A 25,866-nucleotide genomic window follows, 5' to 3' on the forward strand; every position below is an offset into this window, starting at 1 on the left:
ACATATAAAACAATGTCAGGATGCAAGATATAACCTAAAGCAGAGAGAGAAAGTAAATGGGAAGAAATTAAAGAGGGAAATGAGGAAGTAAGGAATTAAGGATGGAGGGTCGAGGAGATTGGAGAGGGTCCCAGCCTTTCTCTGGGCTCAACCATGAGAGACAAATGTCTGAAAGAATCAATTATAGGCCTCCTCCCAACCCATCGCCCCTGATTAATGAATAATTAAAGCTGCTCGGTGCAGGGCTATAGCATAGATAATATAAGATTAAGCATGGGTCTATCAACATGCCACCACTGATGTAAGGTTATGTAGGCACAACCTCTCTTAATTTGCACTAAAATAGATTGTATAAACTTGTTACTGACGGGTAATATAAAAAAAAGTATCTAACTTTCATTGAATAAATTAGATTTATACACCATTATGTTGATGTTTTGGGGAAAATTAAGTGATGCTTTTCTGAAAATACATATTTTTGTCCCTTTAGTTTTTAATAAGCACACATGGGTGATAACTGGGCCATACTTCAATAAATCTATACCCATTCCACTTGCTCTCCTTACACAGAAATGATAATAAAATGATTAAAAATAGCAATATTATAATTACCTTTAAATTCATTCATCATCAGCCTTCATTCTGAAATGTATCAGGTGGCCATTGCAATTTTTGACTACAGATTCAAGCCCGTCATCATCACCATCATCATGCAGACAAGGCAACAATGCAGCCTTAGACAGGCAGACAGTCCTGCAACCCAACCTTGACATAACTGTAGACGTTTTTATATATAGATAAATTCGGAACTGGGGGAAGGCTTTGCCCTTACAAGTCCGAGGCGGGACTGTGGTCCACTTTAACCGCTATCCCCGCTGGTACTTGTAGTGCGCTCCTCCTCGGCATGTCTCATGTTGACATGCGTAAAAAACTACACTTCCCCAAAGCTGTCACAGAGCGCTCCCGCCTCCCATTGGCTGCTCGCTCCAGCCGCAGCCCCAGAGAATGAATGAAATTGAAATAGCTGCTACATTACATGTACAATACCGGGCTCTGCAGTGTTGCATTCTATCATACTATATCAAAATGGCCACAGCGGTACAGAACCCTCTCAAATCGTAAGTACATCATATTTCCTGTGCGTTTGCGCTTTTTGTATTTGTGCATGCTGTCAGTGCAATTTAGGAGCCTTAAATTCCCTGTTATTTCTCAGCATGATTACCAACACATCTATACATGCAGTGCATAAAGCCGAGATAATGTCAGCGGATGCGAATCAGCCCTGAAGTAAAGTTATATTTAAAGCTGACGGGGGGTTTCAGTTTTTTGGCACGAGGGGATTATTGTGCGCTCCGGTGCAATTCATGTAATGATTTCAATGAGCCAACAGCAGCGTGTGTGCAGGGATATGGAGGAATGCTGGAGGTAGATTTGGGTGACCCGGTATGTCCCTTGCCACTGTAGCCAGCCAAGATCACGGTCAAAGCCGGGCTGGAGAGGCAGGCTGGCCGGGAGGCAGGGAGCTTAGATGGCTTTACAGTACCTGTGTGCACATTTTTTGGATAGAGAGGGGGGTAAACAGGTAGGCAGTGCTCGGGTTTAAGCTGCAGCGGTAGGCTACCTTCACTGCCGGACCTTTAAAAAATATATAAGCTGAGGTAAATACGCTGCTGTACGGCTCCAACTCCGAGACTTGCTTTCATCTTCGGCGCTTCTATTAAAGCCTATAATAAAATCTAAATTGCAATCTGGCGTTTTACACTTACGGTGCATCTGAACGCACATTTATATCCACTAACCCTCTTCTAAACGGGTGGATTTGCCGTTAAGTTACTCCTGAGATGATCCCCTTTGTGCAGGATTTTTGGGGGTCTTTTTTGTTTTTCGGAGACTGCTTTCAGCGGAATGCAGACGCCTGCTGCCCGCCTGGGCTCCCGGCCAAAAAGGTGGCTGATGTGCGTCTGTCAGTGGGTACTTACACAGATCTAGCCGTGAACAAAAAAACCCACAATAGCTCCGATATAAACATACAACCGAGGAGTGTTTGAGCGCACTAAAGAGCCAGCTTAGACAGTTTGTAACAAAGAAAAGTCAGAGACCTGTGTGCAAAGGCAGGGGCGCGCATCGGATGCTGCACAGGTTTCACCTGAGCAGGGATGGGATACAGACTGCCTGCCTCTCCGCCTGTCTGTCTCTCTGTCTATGTGTCTGTCCGTCTGTCTGTCAGCCTCTCTGAGATGCAGAAACAGGCGACATTTCGTGCAATTCCATGAACGCCTGGCCTGTACGTGCCTGCTTTGAAGAGCACTTCACAGGAGAGAGGAAACAGGAATGGTGCTGATTGGGAAACTGTGCGCTGCCCTGATTGAGTGTGATGCTATTTTAGTGTTTCGGCCAAATTCATTTTAGTCATACCACAGCACATCCTCCAATAATGAAGTCAAGATGTATAAATACAATCTGTAAGGTGTCATAAGCAGGTAAGCTGTGATGTTGTGTGACGATTGGGACAGGACGTGGACAGGTGGACTGGATGGAGGCTGTAATGTGGGACCTTTGAGCTCAGAGCTTCCTCTCCTCTCCTCCTCCTCCTCCTCATCCCCTCTGCTCATCCGAGCAGAGCCAAAGTGTGTCCAGATTGCTCCCAGAGGCCTTCACTGACACCATGTCAAGGGGATTAAATTGACTGATTTGCATTAAATACATATAAATGTGGTACCCGGGCGGAGTGTGAGGCCAGGTTATAGGATTTATTTGCTAACAGGAGGAGAGAAGGATAGGTAGGAAGAGTAGAAGAAGTTCAAAGTAATTGGTTAAACAGAGGCTCAGGGCCAGGAACTAATGAACAGTGCCCGATTTTCAATTGTGGTCTTACATCAATTCCAGGAGCTTAAAGTTGGACTAAAGAGGAAAAAGAAGACCTGCTGGGATGCTGGCATCCTGTTTAACTCCTGCTTCTGACTATGTGCAGTAATAAAGCTAAATGTATTTATTACACAAGGCCACAGCCATCAACGCTGCTTTTAACATCTCACCAACTATAAATGCCGTCGTTACGCCGTATGGGTTTAACTACGATCCAGTTACCACACCGCGATGGGCCTTTAAACAAGCCCTGCTAATTAGCATGTCTACAAACAAACTTGCTATTAGGGGCTTACAAATTAAAGGGCCTGTCCTGTAAAATTGGCCGAACAAGTAGTGAAATTTGGTTCAGCATCAGGCCTAATAGGTTGGCTTACAGTGCGCTGGAGACAATGCCTGCCGTGGCCCCTAAATGTCTTTAAAACTTTTGTTGAATCTCAGCAGGAAACTCTGAAAACTCACTGGATGTGAATTCTGTGGGAAGCATTTTCAATTGTTGCCGATCGTCCAGCCAAGTGTGAGCGGGGTTCGCAGTGTTCAATGCAGTGTGATAGCCATGTTGATGCTTGTGTGTGTAAGTACAGTGGAGGGTTCATCCGTGTGCAAAGGCAAATCAGTGGAGGAGAGCAGCTATAGCTCCAATCTACTGGGCATTTCCCTACCAGCTCGTTCTATCTCTCTGCTGGATTAGAGACCCGTTTAATCTCTCCTTCTCCTCTGCTCCTCTCTCTCTCTTATTCCTCTCTGTCCTCCCATCACCCCTGCTGCTCCGTCTTCCGTGCTCCCTCCCTCCTTCTTCATCACTTTCTCCATCCATCACCCTTTTCGCCATCTCCCTTTTGTTCAGCCATTTCCTCTCTGTCTCGCCCCGCTCCCTCTCTCTCTCTCTTTTGCCATTTTCCTTCCTTTTCGGCCTCAAACCATCTGAGCCCTCCAAGTCGCTTACCCTCACCTCACGCTATCCCCAACCCCCCACCCTCCATCATGGTTCTGTACATCGTGAACCGAAGCATGTCCCCACTTAAATATTCAGCCAAAAGTAGTGGAGGAATTCTCTTTGTATTTCGTCTGATACCTTAAATCTTGTTGGATCGCGTAGAGTTCCTTTTGATGGGTTTGCTCTAGATTTACAATCCAAATTATACAATCCTTTTCCTTTGTGGCAGCACAGAGTTTTGTGCTTCTACAAACAAGATATGTAGATCCTAACTCCAAATGGATGCATCCAATTCTGAAGGTCCCTAAGACGATAAAACCCTTGAAAATTTTGGGGGAAAAGTGCAATAAATGAAATCATCAGCAGGATTTTGAAGGCGCAGGTGTCCACATTCATCAAAATTGCAGTTGATGTGGCGTATATTTCAGCGATATTACTTCTTTGTGCTGGTTAGAGGGGGAGATGTAGATAATAGTGTGCCGTGGTATTGTGGCAGGGCCTATATAATATTATTTCTGCCCTGCCTGACTGAGCCCAGCTAAATGAGTTCCATGTAATAACCGGCTGTGTGTGCAAACAGCCCCACGTGATGGTTGAAACCACAGCCCGAGCATCCATTTCTAGATCTTTCTTTCTCTTTCAGTCTCTCCCCTTTCATTCCCTCACTCGCTCATTTGTGCGGCATCACCCGCGTGCGGATGGAGACACACAAACACACACACACACACACGCACAGTTGCACTCCTTCATTCCCATTTCTTGCTCTCACTTCCTTCTGTTTTTTCGTACGGGAGTAAGCCTGAGGTCTGATGTTTTTAAGGGTATTTCTTTTTTCGAGTTATTCCTTTCATCATCCCCTTATTTAGACTTTTTGTGTGTTTTATTTCTTTTTTTTTTTTTTTTGAAGACAGGATGGAGAGAAGCTGAGAGAAAGAGAGAGACATAGATAAGTATTTTTAGCTCTATGACCTATTTCTCCAGTGCTACCTAACTGACTGTCAGTCAGCTCCACTGCTTTGGGACCTTGCGTGACTTCAAGCCAGGAAATTTGGAATTTGTAGTTTTGTGTGGCTGCAACTTGTAGTCCAAAAGCAAGATGTGTGGTGGGGGAAGGAGACAACCAAAACTCTCCTCTCCTCTTCTCTCTTCAGCGTTATTTCCTCTCTCTTGTCATCCCCCATTTATATTATTCCCGGTGTCTGTGCGTGTCCAGTGGATCCCTATCTTGGAGTTGTCGAGGGTGGAGTCAACACAAACCAATGGCTGCTTCCCTCTGCAGCACTTTAATAAGGATGCATACTGGGGGGGAACTAAGAAAACAAGCACACACACACATGCACTCACACGTGCACACCCACATTCAGAGGTAGGGAATCCATCGCCATAATAAGAGGCCAAGTGCAGTGGTGATAAATCTCACCTGAAGGAGCTGTTCGGAGGCAGATTGCCTTACCCTGATGTACTGCCCTCAATACCCACTGCAGCTATAGCTACCGAATATATACACACCCACACACGTAGACTAGGATTGCATGCACATACAAATATATGCATGCATAAATAGCTATGTGCTAATCCTGAGCGTGCGTGCACGTGCAGACAGAAACATGCCAACATGCAAACAGGAAACATGCGCACGCACAGAAAGGCCTGTGATTCACAGTTTTATAGTGACTCCAACATAACCACACCCAGTGGACGGGGAGGGAGACACACTCAGGAAATGAAACGTAACTCTTCATTACAATCACACGCAGCAGGTAACACAAAGTTCTGATGGAGCTGACACGATTTTAAGCCTGGCTCTGCCTCTATCTACCGTCCTCGCTCTGCCTCTGTGTCTGTCAGACCTCTCCCCATGTTCAAATATGCAAACAGTCAGTTGCAGAAACACACACACACACACACACACACACATACACACATGCTATATACGCACATGCCCAGATGCATTGCTGTGACAGCAATTCGAGGAAACTGACGTTTTCCAGCTGGTAGTGTGGCAGACGTCCGCTCCTGCACACACACTGTCACACAGACACACACTCCTGTCTGTCCATCTGTCTGTCTGTCACTGTCAAAGCGAGTGTGTGGCCTCTTTGTCTTTGTGACTGACACACTCTTGGTTTGTCTGTACCTGTTTTCTTTAAGTCATATTGGAGCTGGACTTCGCCAGGGTAATGTGGGTGCTGCGGTGTGTGTGTGCTTGTTTTACCCTTGTTTCTGCACAATTATTGCATATGTGTGTATATATGGGTGTGTAAGTGCATGTGCAGGCTCCCATGTGTATATATATATATACAAACCTTTATATAAATCTATATATATATATATATAAATACATTTTCTTGCCACTGCAGCCTAGCAATCTTCACAAGAACAGGGAGATGTTCACACACACACACAGATTGGGAGGAGAAAAAAACAAATCATTTTACTAGTAGTGAGAGAGAGAAAGAGAGAGAGAGAGAGAGAGAGAAAAGAAATTGAATTGAGGGTGGTGAGGATGGGGGGAGGTGGAGAGGGTGGAGGGAGGAGGAGGGGTGAATTGGTAAGGGTGATATTGCATAGTTTAATCTGTTGAGTTCAGCCATGGAAGGGCTCGGTCGGGGGGGAGGGGAGGAACAGTACAGTAGTAGGCCGCCTGATATTAGTTCTCCACTGTGCACACAAAGCTCCACGGGCCAGACTTCACCAGTGTGTGCGCGTGTCTGTGTGAGGAACTGCACAGATGGACAATGGTGGATGAGACAGGTGTGTGGGCCAGGTGTACGGACTTGGGTATGTAGGCACAAGTGTTTTTACAGGCTTAAAACTAAAGCGTGCACACAGAGCTAACGGCCGCAGTCTCGGCAGCATTTGCTGACAAATCTCAAGTGCAAATCATGCCCATACAATCTGCCCTCAGCCCTCATGAAGCCATTTACATGTGGACTACTTCATTTCCTTCCAGTTTAATTACCTACTTCCACCCAGCTGGAAATCACCATTGAATGAAGTCTTTTGTTGGCGTTTTCTGTAATTCTAGACTCATTTTTATAATTTCCTCCTATTTCTCCCCGGCTGGCCAATGATGTGATTTTACCTCTAGGGGGAGCCCTCTGTTTCTATTTTGGTAGGGGAACCAGCTAATTGGTGTGGTTAATTGCGCTGTAACCAGAGGATGCTGCCGGCGGTGTATGTCTGTGTGTTTTAGCAGAGAGGGTGGCCGCAGCGCCGGACAGAGACTCAGTGTGTGCTGAAGTGGACTTCTTCTGCTGGATGGGACTTGAGGGATCACCCAGAGATTCAGACAATAGCTCACCCTGGGTGGGCCCTGGTGGGGCGGCGGTGCTGTTTAGGAACGCTGTATGTCTGCTGCCTGTCAGGAGCACGAGTGTGTTTGTGTGTTTGTGTGCTCCCAGTGTTACCAGCTTCTTCAGTGTTTTCATGGAGTCCTCTCCCTCCCCGCTGTTTGCTTAGCGCAGGCTGAGGCAGACAGCTCAATGTGGGCTTAGGATTCATACACACACACATACACTACATGCTCCTGGCACTCTCATTCCCTTTCTTCATCTTATCTTGAGTGCATTTGCGTGTTTAGAGGTTCATTATAATATTTTTATTGTGTCTGCAAGAATGTACCTCTTTGTTATATTTCATGCATATAGCTTCTATTGCTGTGTCCTAATACGCCATGTTAATGTGCATGCATTTGGTAGCATATGTTGCTACATGTATGTACATGCATGCATGTGTACAGGTGTCCTTTGAATTTTTTTTATGCCCTTGCACGGTGCAGGCCTGATTGTCATTACCGTCATGTCTGCCTGGACGTTTTTGGTAGTCAGCTCCAGTTTGTCGGAGAGTTGGCACTCTGCCAGGTAATTCCTAAAGCCGCTACTATATCTCCCTGCGCCAGAGTCTGCGTGCATCTATTAATAAAAAAACATGGAATAAACCCGAATTAGAAATACATTTTAAAACATTCAAATGAAAATGAGTAAAATTGCAGATTTGGTTTCATTGTGAACGAGGAGTTCGTGTTTGTGTTGGTGCAGAATCAGTTTTGAGCATTTCTCATCGACTGTGTGGTCGGATGATGGGCAGTGGGGTTTCTCCGTGCTTCTCCCTGTGGTTTGTGTTTTCAGTAACTGCTTGGTTGGTAGAACCACAGTGGCCACAGGTCAGAGTGCTGCAGCTGTGAGAGTTTCCCCTCCGCATAGAGGAAAACCCTTATTTTAAGATTCATTCAGTGCCTGCTCTTTCTTGTCTGTTAGAGACATAGTTCAAAATTTGGGTATGCACTTATTTGCTTTCTCGCTGAGAGTTAAAGGAGTTGAGAGAAGATGAATACAACTGTGTCTGTGTATCTGTATGGTAGCTACAGCAAGGACACTGTTAGATGGCTGCATAAAAATAGTTTTTGTACATTTTAATAAACTAGTGACTTTTTTAAGTCGCAAATAAGAAGATTATTTTCTTACCTTTAAACAAATAAGCTAGGCTTGTAGTTTCCCCCAATTTTTAGTCCCTGTAAGCTAAGCTAACAGCCTCCTTTGCTGTAGCTTCACATTTACTGTAACGCAATGAGAGTGGTATCAACATACTGGTTTGAATTATAAGGTTGAAGGTCCACAAAATATAGAGATAAAAGTAATATGTATAACAGATAATGTACGTAGAACAGAGATGAAATAATCAGAATCGACTCCGGTTTAACTTTGCTCTCTACGTACAAGCACTTAAACATTACACATTAAACTAACATGAACAAGCCTACATTAAACATTAAATATTAAAGTTATATGTACAAGCTAAGAGAGAGCGCAGTACTGAGCCTGCCATCCGTGGTGCCATCTTTGATTTCCACATATTGCGAGGATTATGCCACCACAGAAACTGAACCGGCACAAACTGTAAAGCCCGATAGTAAACCAGATACACATCGTACGCTGTTAGCGTTTCTCCAGAGATGAGCCTTGCATGCTCGTTCGAACCTGTGGCATCTGATATAAACTTTAGCAAATGCTAAAACACAGAGAGGTCTGCAGTGTAGTGGTATCGCTGGGCATTTATAAGCTAGGATACTCTGCCACTCCACAGCTGCAAGTTTGTGTGCCTGTTGTGTTTCATGCTTTGTGAGCCTCTCAGTTAATTTACTCCCGTACCTCGCACCTCTCTTCGTTAGTATTTCTTCCCCGCTTTCCTTAGAGACATGCTGGCAGCAACAACAAAACACAGCGTCTCGTAATGTAGAATACTCGAGCCACGGATGCTTAGATTAGGAGAACATAGAAAAGGCACGATAAGCATTGCCAATGACATGTCTGGGAAAAACAGGAAGCACTGGTTGCTGGGGCATTCGAAATCATCCAGGCCGTGAATTCCAGGTGTCTCGCAGGGACTGGGACTGACCGGGGCGCGGTGGCCCACACGAGCCGCTGCGGCTTGAGCGCTGTTGCCATAGCAATGACAATGCTGCCGTTAACGTAAGCAGCAGTTGCTGTGAAATTTCTCAACAATGCTGCTTGACTCAGTCTGTGTAAAATTCAGTCTCTTCTCTGGGCCCAGCTGGTGCTGTTGTTAAGCAAAGAAACAGAGTATATCCATTCAAAAACTATTTTTTAAGGCAGCAGTAACGCTGTGAGCCAAACAAGGGTTGACAGAATGTTGACCGCTAACCCTCTCATCCTTTGCCTGTCATGGGTGCGTATGTGAGTTTCCCTGCAGGCTACTGTACCACAGCTTTATGAAAATTAATCACACAATTAGTTAACTATTTGTTTTTAGTGTTTGGGTTCAACGTTATTAGGGTTATTTGTATTTAGGCTAACCCTAACCCCCCAATTAAATTATTTGTTCTGTGTTAGCCTGTAGCCTTAGCCTAAAACTAGATAAATATTCAAGAGAACCCCCTCAAACTTCGCCTACGGCTATCAACCTTCTCATCTACCATCTCTGCAATAAAGCAAATATGTGCATTTCTACTGTGTTGGATTATTTCTGCAAGTCTCTGCTATGCTGCCACTGTACAATAACACCCAGCATTTAGCTAATACGTGTTTTGACAGGTTTGCTACTGAAGAACTAGCATCTGGTAATCTCAAGGCCAAATGTAGGGAAATGTAGGCACCAGTTTTTACCATATTGTCAGTGATTTTAATGCACTCTCTCAGCGCAGGTAAATAAGATGGCAAAGGGGCCTGTATACAGTACTTTGCTAATCAGGCTAACTGTTCTACTTAGCTAACGGGCTAGCACTTTAGGGCATGTTTGCTGACCTTTTTAATGTCACTGCACCCTCAAACTGACTTTTGAATAACATGTAAGAGCTGGAGATTATTATTTCACCAACTGATGTCAAGAGTCTGATTTTCTCTGATGGTTTTCTTTGTGGCTGAATTGTGGCTAATGGGCCCGAAAAGTGTGTCTGCAGCCATCTTTGAAACACCAAATGAAGGCGTGTTATCATGTGTGTTTTCACAGGTCATGCTGCTCTGTTATTTCAGACTTCTCCGTCTTTTGTCTCTTTCTCCCATCATCCTCTTCCCTCTCTCTGTGGATGCCTCTTTCTCTCCTCTGCCCGTCTCACTCCCACTTCTCCTCTTCCTCAAGTGTCGTCTACCAACTTTTTTTTTGCGCATCTCCCCCTCAGCCTCCACCTCGAGTGCCTCAGCTCTTCTCCCGTACGATCCTCCAAACAGGCAAACAGTCATGCGGCTCTCCTATCACAATATAATGAGATTGGGAGCCCCTAAATTGAAAGAGGCCATTTTCTACAGCTGTCAACTTATTATCGAGGGGAGACCGACTTATTCCAGTGCCGCTAAAAGGCAGCGGAGGGGAGAGGGATGGAGGTGATGGAGGGATGGAAGGGAGCGGGTTGGAAGTGAGAGGGGGGGCGGAGGGGTGAGCTGTTTTACATTTTGAATGTTTTCGCTTTCCCTTCTGGTTTCTCAGTCTGGTCACTAGTGAAGTCCGAGTCTTTTATTCACCATGTTCCTCTTAATATTTTAATGAGCAGCATGTAAGGCTCTCTAGACCTGTGTTTTTGTAATGTATGTGCTTGTTTGAGCCCGTCTCAGAGTGTGTGAGTGTTTATTCTCCCTCTTTGTGAGCAGTATTTGAGCAGTTAGCATATTTCTGTCTAAGTGAATTATTGCATTTGTAGTTTGGCCAAACTTCTGCTACAATTTCTGATTTTTAAATTGAAGCATTTAAATGTTACCAGTATCTGACTGGCTGTGTGGATGTCACCTGCTGTTTTTGGGCCTCTGGGGAACCATTCATCATTCGTTTATTGTAAACTTCAAGTAGGATTACTGGCACAGCACGAAAACAAAGTGAAACAATGCGACGAAAAGTTCTGGTGACGCACCTCCAGCACAGCTATAAAATACATTAATAGTCAAACTCACAGCTGATAGCAGCCACTGAGCTGTACAGAAACATATTCTGTTCAGCAGAAGGCAAGCAGCTCATTCCCAACGACACATGAACAGACATGAGCACAGCGTGGCCCACATATTGACGCCCGGATCACATCCTTTAAATGTCACACGTCCGGCGCCGGCTCGCTAGGTTGCGGAGCTGGTTTAGGAGGTTTTGGTTTTGAAGATGCCGTGCACAAGCTGTCAGAGCACCAGCATCTGCTGGGTCTGATGGTAGAGTTGACTGTCCTTATGTCCAACAAGGAAAGTTGATTGTACACGACGCTTTCTCACATGACAATGTAAATAATCCTCTTTTTGTTTTTAATGTTGTCAAAAAGTTTTTACGACTGGTTTGGTTGATTATCTGCTCTGTTTGTTGTAATGTGTAGTTATGACAGATTAAAAAAATTACCTCACCCAAGGAAGCCGTTAGTTCCATGAACATTGTTAGCCTTTTGGGTCGGTTAATTTAGGAATATGCTTTAAACCATCATCAAGCAAATTAAGTTCAATTTGGCACAAATTTTGGCCTTGAGGCTAAAAAGAAACTGATTTGATTTTGGTGCAGATATGATCCGTATCTTTTTCTTTTCATTGATTCTTTTTATTACTATAAAAGCAAATTCTTTATTTCTGTATTTCTTGGTTTAAAACCTTACCATCAGCATACATTTGCTCATGTTTTAAATCTTGACTCCATCATATAACCCTTCACCCATAAAGACCCCCTCCAGGGAAAATCAAGTTTTTAACCTTTAAACATCTCCATTTGGTGTTTTACATATCAGGGACAACATAAGCAGTCGTCTCCATGGCTGGGCCAGCTGGACAGGCTGAACAACATGTTTTCAGATTGGCAGGTTTGAGACGTCACAAACCGCTGACGCTATGCATATCATTATGTGCAACCTATGGCAACCACTTCAGTGATGCACGAGCCAGCTGTAACTGTCACCGTAATTTTTGCAAACTCACTACTGACTACTTACGTTAACGTTACTACTACTAATTACTACGTTTCAAGCTAGCTAAGTGTCAACAAGTTGCCACTAAACGATGGCAGAGACGTGTTTTGTTTTCGTGACAGAGGGGCCGAATGGAAATTTGCGTAGTGGGCGGGGACTATGCAGAGTCAGGAATTTTTAACGAGGGAGAAGGAGGAGGAAGTAGAAGTAGGGTGCCTTGGGTGGATTTTTACAAGGTAATTAAACGTATTTTGCAGAAAAAACATATCAGACACAATTTATTACTTCAAGCAGAGCATTTTAAGATGCTTTTAGACCAAAAGTACCAGGAACTTTTAGCTCCAGGAACTTCTCTTCAAGGAAGTAAATGGTTCCTGTGGCCCATTGTAGTCTGCGTTTCCGCAGCGGCCCAAAGTCCTGGGAAGATTATGCAAATCAGGCCAATGACGTATGGAGAAGCAATACAAGTAACTGCACTACACTGCCAGTCCAGTTGGTGGTGGTAAGAAGAACATAAAGGCCATACAACACCGATGGCGCCATAAAACATGACGAACTGGCCAGTATCCCAATTTGTGCGACACTACAGTTAGCTTGTTAGCATGGAGGAGATTCTTGTCTGACTCCATCTCAAAACACGGTGAGCAGTAACAGTGAGCTTGCAACAGTCTTTTAAACATGCCGGGTAAAATAAAACACTACAAGTACTCGACCAATCAGAAACAATCAGCACTACAGGCCCCGCCCTGAAAGTTCCTGGACCTTTGGAAAGTAGGCTACTACCCCAGAGTAAATAAAGTACCCAAGAACTAAATTTAAACCCTGGTTCCTGCTATCGAATCGCAAAGTTCCTAAAAAGGTTCCTAGTTCCTGGGGAAAGTTCCTGCTGTTGAAAAGCACCTTTATATGTCTTAAAACATGACTGGAGCTGGTCTTTAACCAATTCAAAATCTTTAGCATATTATGGTTGGCTTGTTTGGGGCGGCTGTGGCTCAGTGGTAGAGTCGGTCGTCTTTCACTCGGAGGGTTGGTTGTTCGATCCCCCGCTCCCTCAGTCTGCATGTCGAAGTGTCCTTGGGCACTGAACCCCAAATTGCCCCTGGTGGCATAGCTATTGGTGTGTGTGAATGTGATGACTGATTGACAGTTGGGCACTTTACATAGCAGCCTCTGCCATCAGTGTGTGAATGGGTGAATGTGACATGTAGAGTAAAAGCAGGTTTGAGTGGCCGCAAGACTAGAAAAGCGCTATAGAAATACAGTCCAAGTGCTTGAACTCCTTATAAAGTTTGTTTTTTTGTAAACATTTATTGCATTTATTTTTGCTCCCAAGATTTTTGGGGGTTTAGCTTGTGGGATTGAAACTTGTAGTAGTAACAACAGCTTCATTGCTGACATTTTCTGGCTTGTGGCCTTCATCAGGGCGTAGGTGTAGACTGTTTAATTAAATGACAAATCCCAATGATTTGACAGATCAAAGTCTGTTTACAGGTTTTGAGAGTACTACTGCATATGAGAAAAAAAGTTGTGTAACCTCTTTGTGGCTCCAGGGGGAGCTGTTTTAAATCTGATGATATGTGTCAAGTGATGTCACCTGAGTCAGTGTTGGTTGTGGCTTGAGGCAACAAAAAAATCTGGGGGTGTTGAGTTAGAAAGACTCCTCATCTCTGCTGCAGGCTAGCAGCTTGAGGCTACATCGGCTGCTAGAAACATAAATAAAACTCCGACCATTTTGTTGTCAGTCAAGTTGCAAGGGAAATGTAGGCACCAGTTTTTCACAAGACAGAAGCATTTTTGTAATAAAAACGACTCTGCTGTGTAAAGTAGCATTTATCATATGCTATAATAAGGCTAATGCATGCTAATGCCAGGTTGTCAAATACCACCAGTTTGTCCAACCCTCTGCGTCTCACACAGATGCAAAAGAAATCAACTTCTGTTGTAACATGTTGTTAACAGAAAGCAGTCTCTTTGATTATGTTTTGGCAAAAAAAAAAAAAAAGATTTGTGAAGTTTTGTAAAAACATCATGGTGTGGATCAATGACTGTATATATAAATGGATGACGTGACTCCATCTACTCTCATTTTACAAAATTGAAGTCAAAATACCCCCCAAACGGCGTTGCCATCTTGCGCTGGTGACGTCATTTGGAGCCAGAGCTGCGCAGTAGAGATCGGCGGGTGGAGCCGCCGTAGCCACTTCCGCTAACCAAAACACACACTTAAATTACCTGTAGCGCATTAACAGCAGAACAGCTTCTTGTGTTAGTCTGAAGCAGACGTTCACAGATATGGAAACTTCAATGACTGTAGTGATTGTTTTAACTACGTCTCCTCTCAACGTTCCTCCTCTACTCATCTAATCCGGAACAGATCGGCTGCAGGAGCCGTATTTGTCAACAGAGCTGTCAATCATCATGTTTACAGCATCAAATAACTAAATAAAACTAAACTTGACAGAAAAATGAACACTTGGACGTAAATCAGCATGATAAGAACTAACTATAATGACAGAAACCATGTTTGAGAAAAATTTATTTGGCGTGTATTTGGAATTTATAGTTTGACTCATGTCCCATCTGTTAACATGGAGGAGGTGGGCTTTATGACCTATACTGCAGCCAGTCAGCAGGGGGCGCTAGAGAGGTTTTGGCTTCACTTTTAGGACTTTTTTTTTCACCCTAATTGCAGAGAGCATCAAGTCTCCCCTGTAGTGGAATTGATATCATGTCTACTCTTATTGCAGTGGCCCACTGGCAGATGCAGAATTAACATAATACAGTCATTTTTAAAATGTACACATTCACTGGGCAATACAAGAAAACTGCATAAACTTAGGTTATGTACAAAATACCATATTTGTTTGTATGTAACATTTTCTTTTTTTAGGGAATCATCAAGCATCTCGGCATAATTAAAGTGTTTTATCAGCGGAAAATATCGGCAGAATTTCATTTTCAAGCCATAATCTGCAGACACCGATAACTTGCCGATAATATCGTGCATTCCAAGTTTGTTTGGTGAAAATCCTGCGTTACTGATCTTTCCACTATGACACTAAAAGCAGTTGGTCTGAGCATCTTATATACCGCTGTGCCTCCATTCATTGTGTATTGCAAGCGGCCGATTCGCTGCGCAAAGAATGCCAGGATACCTAGCGATGCGCACCAGGCAAGCGGCGCCACATTCTAACAGCTTTTCTCCCTCGTTATGTCATATTCATTCATTTAAAGAAAACTGATATACTATTCAGTTAATAAACCTTATGGGGTGTTGGTTTGATTTAAAAGACTACTTAATTCACCCCAATAAGTGACCAGCGAGGCTGGGTGGAAGAGAGTGTATGCGAATTGGTTGCGTGCAGTGTGTCCACACTGTTATGCAGACGCTAAAGGGTATGAGATGCAGAAATAATGAGCACAGGCTGATAAAATATAAACACTTTGTGCAATTGCAAATTTTCATGAAATGTCCACATTCTCTGAGCGTTCCTGCAAAATTAATCAATAAATTAACCAGTAACACCTTTTAGCGGCTGTGCAGAATTAACTAATCCAACAAATCATCAGCAGCGGCTGCACCGCACTGTTTTCGTGAGGCTGCTGTTGGCCCACCACCGTAGCTCTGAATGTGTGTGTGTGTGTGTGCGTGTGTAGCTGTAGTTTTGTGTGTCCTGTATCCACCGTCTGTATAGCAGAGTGACCTTGATGTCTGCACTCAGCAGGAAGACACTAGAGAGGAGTGATTAACAGGAGAGAGAAGAGGAGGAGAGAGAGAAGTGTGAAGCGAGATGGAAATCAAACAAAAAAGAAAGTGCAGCGGGAGATGAGTGTGAAAGTTAAATATGCAAAAACAGGAAGGGAATGAGGGAAAGATGTCGTAAAAGAATGAGAAGTGGAGAGAGAGAGAGAGAGAGGAAGGTGGAGTGGAGGAGTGACTCACGAAACATCTTTTGTTTTTTCTTCTGTTTCTTCTCCCTGCAGGCAATCTGGAGGTGCAGTCATCAAGAACAGGTAAGAGGGAGGAGGAGTGATGGAGGGAGGGAGGGAGGAACAAAGAGAGGAATATTACACTGAATGATAATCAAACTCACACTTGCACAGGTGTAAAGATACAGTGCGTGACCTGTCCTCACTGTGAAAAATGTGTCACTGTTCTGCCTGTGTGTGTGGTTTCAGCAGTGTGTTTTAGCCGGCTCATCTGCTCTGACCGGGGTTAATAGGACTGTGTGTCTCCACTCACACACACACTCACACACACACATACACACATATAAATGCCCTTGACTTTCCACTCACTGCCCCTTTTGACTTACACACATCCACATACCTCCAGAAGTGTGCGCAGTTTAAAGAAGGCCGACTCAAACACACACACACACACACACACATTGAAACCTGTCGATGAAAGCCCACTTGAAGTCCTTTCTCTTTTCACTCAAAGAAATATTCACGCACACACACGGGAAGTAATGAAGGACAAATATTTAGTCATTGTACTAAAGTGGAGATGTAAAGTACTGTAAAGTAGTTTTTATTTTTCAGACAACTTTTTAATTTGACCTTCCACATTTAAACACAAATCTCTGTATTTTCTACACGTTTAAACAGGATCTTTACTTAAACTTTAATGCATTTTAAGGGGGATCATTGCACGCCATCTTCCCAGCATTAAGACTGATTCCAACCTAAACGGATGGGACAATAACACAAGGAAAAAGACAGTTTCTTGGTGTGCATATCAAATAGACAGACGTAACAGGATAAAGCTACGTTAAAGACCAGGTAAAGCAAATATAGATGACTGTTTTGAGTTTGTCATACCACAGAAAAATATAGTACTCGGCAACCTGCCAAATTTGAGTGATGTGCGAAGTCACTGATTATATACAATCACAGTTGTGAGAAACAGAGGAGTATTCTATAGATGGGAGGTTCGACTCTTTTTACTAACTCTAGTTTGTGTGAGTCACTCACTTAAGAGAGTCAGGTTTTCACTTCAGTCAGTTCCCTAGAGCTTGAATCCCCCAGCGGCCCAGGCGCCTATAGAGCATGCACACTAGAAACCCTCATCGCCTGATCAGGCAAAATTTTAGTTTAGCACTCCGCTAACATTAATTAAGATTAAATGTAATTGTGCCGCTCCTCTAGACCCGTTGATTGTTTTTGGACCTAACTGATTTCGCAGGGTTTTCGATGTTTGTTTTCCCATGGTAATGTGCGGAAAAAGTGCTTTTTCTGCCCTGCCATGTTGGGAGAGCGGGTACTGAGTGAGTGATTTGCGTAACTCGAGTCAGACCTTCAGCTCAGGGCAGGGAGTAAGCGCCCGGCGCCGAACTGAGTTGAAGCAAACGTCTGTCTCAGGCTCATTGATTTGAAGCCGGAGACGAGTGCAACTAAAATGTAAGGAAATTGAGTCGTAACTAGTTAATCAAAACTATTTTATCAGAATTGTCAACACAAAAAAGTAGCCGGCTGTAATTAATTGACTAGCTGTTTTGCTGATAGGAAAGCCCTGCACTTTCTAACAGTACTTCATATAGATGACAACAAAATGACTCACTGGAGTCGGTCGAGAAATGTAAACATTATAGTGCTTTCCTTCCACGACAAACACAGCGTGCTGTTTATTGGTAAGAGTTGCTTGAAACTGTAACTTCTGTGTTTAGAGAGCGACTGCCTGGACCAAATGTAGCAGCGACTTTACTGCAGCAATGGTGTCTGTGTATTTTTGTCTATGAGGCTACACAATGTAAAATCAGGTAAAATTGCTAAACAATTAACTAAAGTAACTGTGCACTACCGACTACAACGTTGGTTATAAAATAAGCTATCTCATTAAGCTAGAAGATAGTCGGCTCGGCCCCATTCACTAAAACAAGCGGATTATTTGTGAATCACATCTGTCTCTGATAAAAGTTTGCAAAGCTAGCCTTTGTGAAATGTTCACTGCAGAGACGGGCTTTGGTTGTGATCCTTAGTTCTCCATTAAGAGAAAATGAATCCACCTCCTCTTCATGTCCTCATTTTGGAGAAATTTAAATAAGGTGACAGAGCTTTTTTGCAAATTGCGGCACTGTTGGAAGATGCATTTGCAGGAAGTTCTGCAAGCCATAGCTAGCTAGCTAATTGAGACAGAGCCAGAGAACTACCGCTGCGCTGCGTTTTAGCGTTTATACAGTGTGTGGGAGGGTTTGTGTTAAAGGGGGGGTGTTATGCTAATTCCAAGCTTCATATTTCACTCTGTGATACCCGTGGAGTAGCTTAGTATAATTTACAGTTAAAAAACTCCTCATGTTTCTCACACTGGTGCTCTGTGCAGGCCCTCATACGGCCTCTGCCTGAAACGACTCAGTCGGCTCTGTCCCTTTAAGAAACCCCGCCCCTAAAAGCCCACTTTCTTCTGATTGGCCAGCTGAGGCTCACAAAGTGCAGCATGTAGAAAAAACAGTGCGAAACCTGCCGTTGCAGCCTGCAGACTGAGCTGAGAAGCCTGGGGATTACTCCAACATACTTTTACCTACAGATTTGAAACTTTGCCCACGTTTAGTCTGGACATTGTAACATTATATATATGTCTTAAAATGTGAAACAGCATAATACCCCCTCTTTAAGGATGGCTTAGTTTCGTCATCGAGTCCCACTGCCAATAAAAACCTGAAGACAGAAATGGTGAAAAACAGCATAATGTCTAACTTCACATTTCACTAAGAAACAGATGTTTTGCTTTACCTGGTTTTTAAAGACGTATCAAAAGGAAACAGACGAGAGAGGGAAACTCAACTGCAGAGAAGAGGCCTCTAATGAATGAGATGTCCGTGAATGACAGGGATTGTGGATGAATGTTAACCAGCCGACTGATTTGCACTTCTGAGCAAAGTTTATCTCATTTTTTTTTCAGCATACTGTTTTCAGTTTAATAGTGTCCACAATGTGACGGGAGGTTTAGTTAGCTATGCACAGAACAGTAGAAACGTCCTTCAGAGGGATAATTTGTACATTGAAACTGTGAGTACATTTCAGAGCCTGTGCTTTTTTTCCATTTATTTCAGTGTTGAAGTTTAATTAGCACTTCTACTTGAACCATTGTTTTTTAAACAGGTGTCTGTACATCTGTTTGAGGGAAATTGTGTGCACTTTTGCCACCTCTAGATAAAAACACATTTCTTCATCCTGTTCTTCTACTAATGTTGGACTGTATTCCCTTCTCGTCCTTCACCTTTGACCCCCACGCACCCTCCCCTCTTTGTATTCTCTCCTCTGTTTTTCACTCAGTCTTGGTGAGGAGTTTTACAAGGAGGCCATTGAACACTGCCGCAGCTACAATGCCCGTCTGTGCGCCGAGCGCTCCATGCGTCTCCCCTTCCTGGACTCCCAGACCGGCGTGGCCCAGAGCAACTGCTACATCTGGATGGAGAAGAACCACCGTGGACCAGGTGTGTGTGTGTCTCTCTCTCTCTGTGAGGTGTGGGTTTCTGTGTTTGATACCTGGGAAGAGGCTGGCTGTAGCTTGAGGAGCACTCCAGAGCACTCTTCTGTGTTGGTGTGTGCGTTGTTTGCCAGCTGTTGCTACACAAATTATCCTCTCCAGTCATTTGTCCCGCGGCTTCCTTCCTTCCTCTGCTCTGCTTGTTTCTGTCTCTCTTTCCTTCCTCTCTCCTCTCCCTCATTTCCTCCTCCTCTTCTCTTCCAGGCCTCATATCTTTCACACCTCCATTTTTTTTTCTACTTTCCCCAAAGGGTGTTTCCTCATCGCTTTCTCTGTCTCTGTAACATCAGTGTACTTTGGCAGTGAATCAGACACCCCTGTAGGCAATGATACGCCGCTGGCACCAACTATTCCAGAGAGAATGTACTTATGTGAGTGTGTGTGTGTGTGTGTGTGTGTGTGTGTGTCTTAGTGTGATTTGAGTTTGTAGACCTTGCCTGGTTTCTTTTGTTTGTTTGTAGGTTTTAAGTTTTAATTTGATAAACATTTTGTTGTCAAAGATTAAAGTTTTCTATTTGGTTGATTTCAGAATAAATCATTTCAAAATAAAAGCTTATTAATTGTCAGTAATAAAATTTCACCATAAAAGTTTGCAAAACCAACAAATTAATTTAAAACTGTATTGATAGTTTCACATTTTGGGATTGGAAACATACACAATACCATAACAGACAACCATTTACACCACACATAGTTTTTTTGGTTGAGGGTGAATAGTAATCAGTGTTGGGTAACGTTGCTTTTAAAAGTAACTCATTGCGCTACTGTGTTACCTACTGAGAAAAGTCACGTGTTAGATTACTTTAGCGATACCAAAAAATAAACCCCCCTTTGCGACTCCGCATGTGGGTTATATTATCAGGAGAGCGTGTAGCCTACTGTACGTCTACCTTTGAATGTACTGACTCTACTGTCATTGCATAGCCTCGTTAACGGCCCATAATCTGTAACTCTGCAGCCCAGTAACAGGATGACAGACGCAATATAACCTTTAGGGCTCTTTATTATGCTAACAGTCTGACAGTGAATTGGGCAGAGGCATACAGTATTAGGCACAGCTGTTTCAATGGAAACAATACAACACAGGCTCTTAGTCCCACCAGTGTTGCGGAGCTGTGTTTAGCTTCAGATGTTTCTTCATATTTGAAGTCAGGCTCTTCACAGCTGACGAGCACTTATCCTCCAGACACAACTTACATTTCACCATCATGTTGTTCTCGTCCCTTTCGCCCAGAAATTCATAATAATGGGAATATTTCCAAGAAGCAAATTATGTCCTCTCTGCCATCTTCCTTATTGAGTTAGCTAGCTACGCAGGCGCACTGACACAGCTGTGTTTACCTTCCGCTGGTATGCAGCTAGCTGCCAAGAGGTAGGAGAGAAACAGAAACAGTAGCTGTGTCTTATTTCCAGGACTGCATCCTTCGAAGGACACGGTCTACAGAGGATGAGTCATTCGTAGCCTGTGTAGACCACTAAGGCCGAACTGAATAAGACTGTCTGGGCTACAGAAGTCTTCCTCTGCGTCACCTGCTCCTGTTGCCTAGCAACAAGTAGCTAGCAGGCTAACTAGCTATCCTAACTAACTAACTATTTTAAAAATAATTTGTTTCAAGGCCCCTTTCACTATTTGTAACATTTATATCGCCAGCTATTTGAGCTAAAACCAAAAACATTTACATTTAAAAGTGTATTCCTCGGCCGCTTAAGAGTCCGCCATATCCTTTGAATTGGTGCGCAATGAATCTCGGGATATGTTGATAGGAAGGATGGATCCTTCATGGCCTTCATGCCCTTCGAAGGATGCAGCACCTGAATTGGAACAGAGCTAGTGCTTCAGGGATTTTCTTTTTTTGCAGCGACAGAAAAAAATATTTTTCAGTAATGGATTACTTTTTATAAAAAAGTAACTAACTAACGGTCATCATGTTTCTCATTACAACAAAAAACGAATGCGAGTACTCTAATGGATTACTTTGTAACGGGTTACCCCCAACACTGATAGTAATGAATACAAAAATACCTGAAACACGAATGTCATTCCCATCATCCTTAGCTGCACTTTGTATTTGGTACTAATTGGCAAACATTTGTATTGCAACCTAGTAAACTTGATGGTTTAGCTTGCTGCTAACCACCATGCAGAGCATGGGGCTGCAGACTCTAGTTGTAGCTTCATGATATAAAACATTTCATGACACGTGTATAAAAGAGGGAGGAAGAGTGGATTTTAAATCTGCAAAGATTCCCAAACCTGTCTGACATTCATTTTTTAAATGTTTTTCATAAAATACGTGCAGAATTTGATTGGGTGCAGCCTTACAACCACTCCTTATTCAACATGGCTTCTCATTGTCTAACATTGTCAGTCTGAGTGGAAGTATTTGTGCAACTGATAATGTAAACCATTGAAATAAGTTAAATAGAATCACGACAGTGTAGACATACAATGACAATGCTATTATTCTAGCAAGGCTAGATTATCTGTAATATGAATCGTGGGAGTGTGTCTTACAACCGAGCGGTCCCTGCCTCTGTGTTTCAGGTCACGCTCCAGGTCAGTTGTACACATATCCCGCCCGCTGCTGGCGTAAGAAGAGACGGCTAAACATCCTGGAGGACCCGCGGCTTGTACCGATCGAGTTCAAGATTGGTAATTAAGGAGAACTTTTTATAACTTTTACTGCTGACAGAAGTGGGCTGCATATTGCCTATTGTGCTGCACTGGACCCTGTGAACCCCGTAATAACACCGTTTACACCCATTTAATTTTAATCATTGACCTATTAAGGCCTAAATGAGAACATTTAGACTTCCAGAAATAAAACAATCATGTCAAAAGTTGCGCAAATTGCAGTTGATCACTTCAGCGTCTGCACACTGCAGAAGCCGAGGTCCTTGTGCCCTGTCTTAAATAAGCCAAGTTTTGTTTCCTCGGGGCACTGTCAGCTCAACTGAGCATGTCAGCATGAGTGTGAGATCTCTGCTGGTTTCTGATTGTAATTGTCTCACTCGCCAGACTACGAGGCTTCTCTAAAGAAGGAGGGGGGCATCCCAGACGGCCCCGTGCTGGAGTCGCTTCTCGCCGGGGAAACCCTGGACAAGAAGGTAGAAACCAAGGAGGAAGAGCCAATGAGCGAGTGTCAGGTGAGACTCTCGTTTCTCTGTCTTCCCTCATTCAATTTCTCTCTCTTCAGTAATTTGTTCCTTGCGTCTTGTTCTTGTTGTTTTCCTCCTTTGTCAGGCTGTCTTTCTCTTTTTATCTGTCTGTATTACCCTCTGTGTTTGTGTTTCTTTGTCTGTCTCTGCCTTTGTCTCTCTCCGAGTGTGTGTTTTGGCGGTGACACAGACTCCCGCGGCTCCGACAACTCCCTCCTGGCACCGAGTGTGTGCGTGCTCGTGATTGTGTGTGATTGCACTGAAGCCAGTCTTGATGTTTTACAGGGATTCTGCTCACGTGTTTTATAGACCAACCTTGTGGAAAGCTTTATGAAGGACATTTGAGGAAAGTTGATCCACGACTTTGCTCATTGTCATCCTTTGGAGTATGCGGCGGTGTTATAGTCAAGACCACCTACACAGAGACGAACCGAGGACTAAAGCGTATAAAGACAGGACAAGGCTAAGACTTTAAAGGGTTGAGACTAAGTCAAAACCAGGGCGAGATGACGTCAAGGCCAGGACCAGACCTTAGCAGGTCCCATCCTGCATGTGTGGCTAAAATCTGCTAAATCTACAGGTGACAGGATGCTAAGTGTCAGTAAGAGTTGTGCAGACACAGATCTACTTGTGATTTATTTTTTTCCAAATTTTCTGACAGTAGATTTGTCTGGCATCTCCTCCCAGACGAAAGCATCTCTGCTGCGTCCAGATTCCACTTTCTTTGAACAGGTGTAAAGAAGTATTAGGAGGGGTTGTAGATGCTTTACATCCAAAAGCCACTGTAATCATGGCAACAAAATAAATAAATCAATACACAGACTACTCTGTGATACCCAGGCAGTCGGACGGAGAGGATCGCATCAAAGAGGCTGAGACAGAGACCTTCAAAAGGTGTTCATGAGGCCAACATCTTACAATACAAGTATACAGCGTGTTGTTACTTCCAAGCTAAAACTTATTTAGCTGGAGCGAGTGGCCCTCACAGGGGCCCTTTGAGAGCGGATCCTAAACTCCTCCTTACTCCAAACTGGGACTCAGACGCAGAGAAAAGTTCAGGACAAGTAAGGGCAGAGTTCTTAACTGGGGCATAAGCAAACACGGGAAAAACTAGGCTGGAGAGCACGAACGCACTAAGGCGACAATGACAATCTGGCAGAGGGTAGGTGGAAACACAGGGGTGTCTATACAGGTCAGACTAAACAAATTTAAACCCCCTTTGCGACTCGTTACGCATCTCGGTTATATTGTCAGGACGGTTTGTAGCCTGCTGTACCTACCTTTGAATGTACTGACTCTACCATCCTTGCTTTAACTCTGCAGCCTAATACCTGGAATGACAAACGCAATATTTGTTATATTCAAACAAAAAGGGAGAGGACCCAAGGTGCAGAAAAAACAAAATGTTTAATTGACAAAAAAGCAACTAACAAAAGCTTACTGTGAACAGTCCAGGTAAAATCCAACAAAAAGATCCAACTGAAAGGTATAACCAAAAATCCAACGGAAACACAGGGAGGAACAAGAAAGTCCAGGTAACAGGTTCGGGTATCAAAGATACAGGATGACTACGGAGCTGTGACAAACGACAAGGATTCAGGACAAAGACGACGGCGAACTGACACTGAGACAAGGGAGCACAAAGACTAAATAAACTTGGGAGGTGATGCAATCAAGAGGCAGGTGAGAACAATAAGGGCAGGGCACATAATCAAACAAGTGGGAAAACACACAAAGGCAGGAAGTGGATAATCACAAGAGACAAGGTGTCAAAGTAAAACAGGAAATGATCTGACCTGTGAAACACAAATGAAATGCAGAACGAAAGTAGACTAAACAATGACAAGAACATGGAATAAACTAAGCACAAAAGTAAACAATAAGAACTCATGACAACAAGAGAGAAATGACATAATATCTAAACACCAAAATAAAAGACAAAACCAGAACTAAACTAGAAACTCATGACAATAAAACCTTTACAGCTTGAAGTAGAGCTCTTCACAGCGCACAAGAACTCACCCTCCAGGCTCAACTTACATTTCATCGTGATGTTCTCGTCCCTTTTGCCCAGAATATTTACATGAAGTAAACGCTGTCCTCTCTGCCAACTAGCTAGCTAAATAAGCTAGCTAATGCGCAGTGACACGACTGTAGGTTTACCTTCCGCTGGTACACAGAGAAACAGAAACAGTGCTTTGGGGATTTATTTCATTGTGGCGACAAAAGTAACGAATTTCAGTAACAGATAATTTTCTTAATTATTTTTAACCTGACCTTTTGACCTGCAGAACTAACACGTTATGTTACTCATGACAGCAAAAAAGTCATATGAGAACAGATTAACAGATTGCTTTGTAACGTGTTGCCCCCAACACTGGTTACTACACAGCCTGCGTAAACAATTATAGATACAGTTGCATTTTGGGAAGTGTAGGTTCCATTGTTTCCGGAGCTTGACCCATGTTACTTACTAACAATCAGGAAATATTCACACCTGGTGCTTGATTCTTTCCTAACCTTACAGAAATGCAATATTATAATGCAGCATGCAACTACAAATGAGGAAGTCTTGATTTGATTTGTTACTTGCAATGAAATGTTGCCACTTTGTTCCTTTATTTAGTGCTAACAGCTCTGCTCTTCAAGTTGTTTCCTGCACTATGCTTAAGAAAACACTCTCAACACCAGTTGGACGACGTGCAAAACAGGCTGAGAAAAAGGAAAGAAAGAAAACTAACTAACTCGTCTGAAAGTCCACCTGTCTCTCTCCCTCTCCGTATCTCATAAATAGAAGCTGCTGGTCGGGGATTTCCCTCATGAGCTGGAGGTGGACGAGATGGAGGAAGACGTCCCGAAGCGCAAGAACCGTACCAAAGCACGGGTGAGACATTTGTCAGTGAAAATTCATAATTCATCTCCGCCTTGCTGGGTCATTTCATACAGAACTAACAAGCCAAACCGAATTTATTTGGCTGTCAGTGTCAGCAAAGAAGACGGGTAAGTAGGGAAGCCAAAGTCTGCAAACTGAGTCCA

General features: G+C 43.4%; 1 protein-coding gene across 1 annotated transcript in view; it reads left to right on the forward strand.

The window, feature by feature from the left end:
• The first annotated feature begins 911 nt into the window (after positions 1-911).
• The window catches only part of dpf1 (double PHD fingers 1), a 57,944-nt gene continuing 32,989 nt past the window's right edge, over positions 912-25,866 (forward strand). Inside the window, 7 exon segments of the mRNA XM_069676555.1 lie at positions 912-926; positions 928-1,118; positions 16,167-16,196; positions 19,458-19,618; positions 22,217-22,324; positions 22,691-22,818; positions 25,625-25,714. Coding sequence (XP_069532656.1) covers positions 912-926; positions 928-1,118; positions 16,167-16,196; positions 19,458-19,618; positions 22,217-22,324; positions 22,691-22,818; positions 25,625-25,714 — 723 coding nt within the window.

This window comes from Semicossyphus pulcher, unplaced genomic scaffold (assembly GCF_022749685.1).
Source record: "Semicossyphus pulcher isolate SPU_LCO1_2020_fin unplaced genomic scaffold, fSemPul1.0.p SCAF_26, whole genome shotgun sequence".
NCBI lineage: Eukaryota > Metazoa > Chordata > Actinopteri > Labriformes > Labridae > Semicossyphus > Semicossyphus pulcher.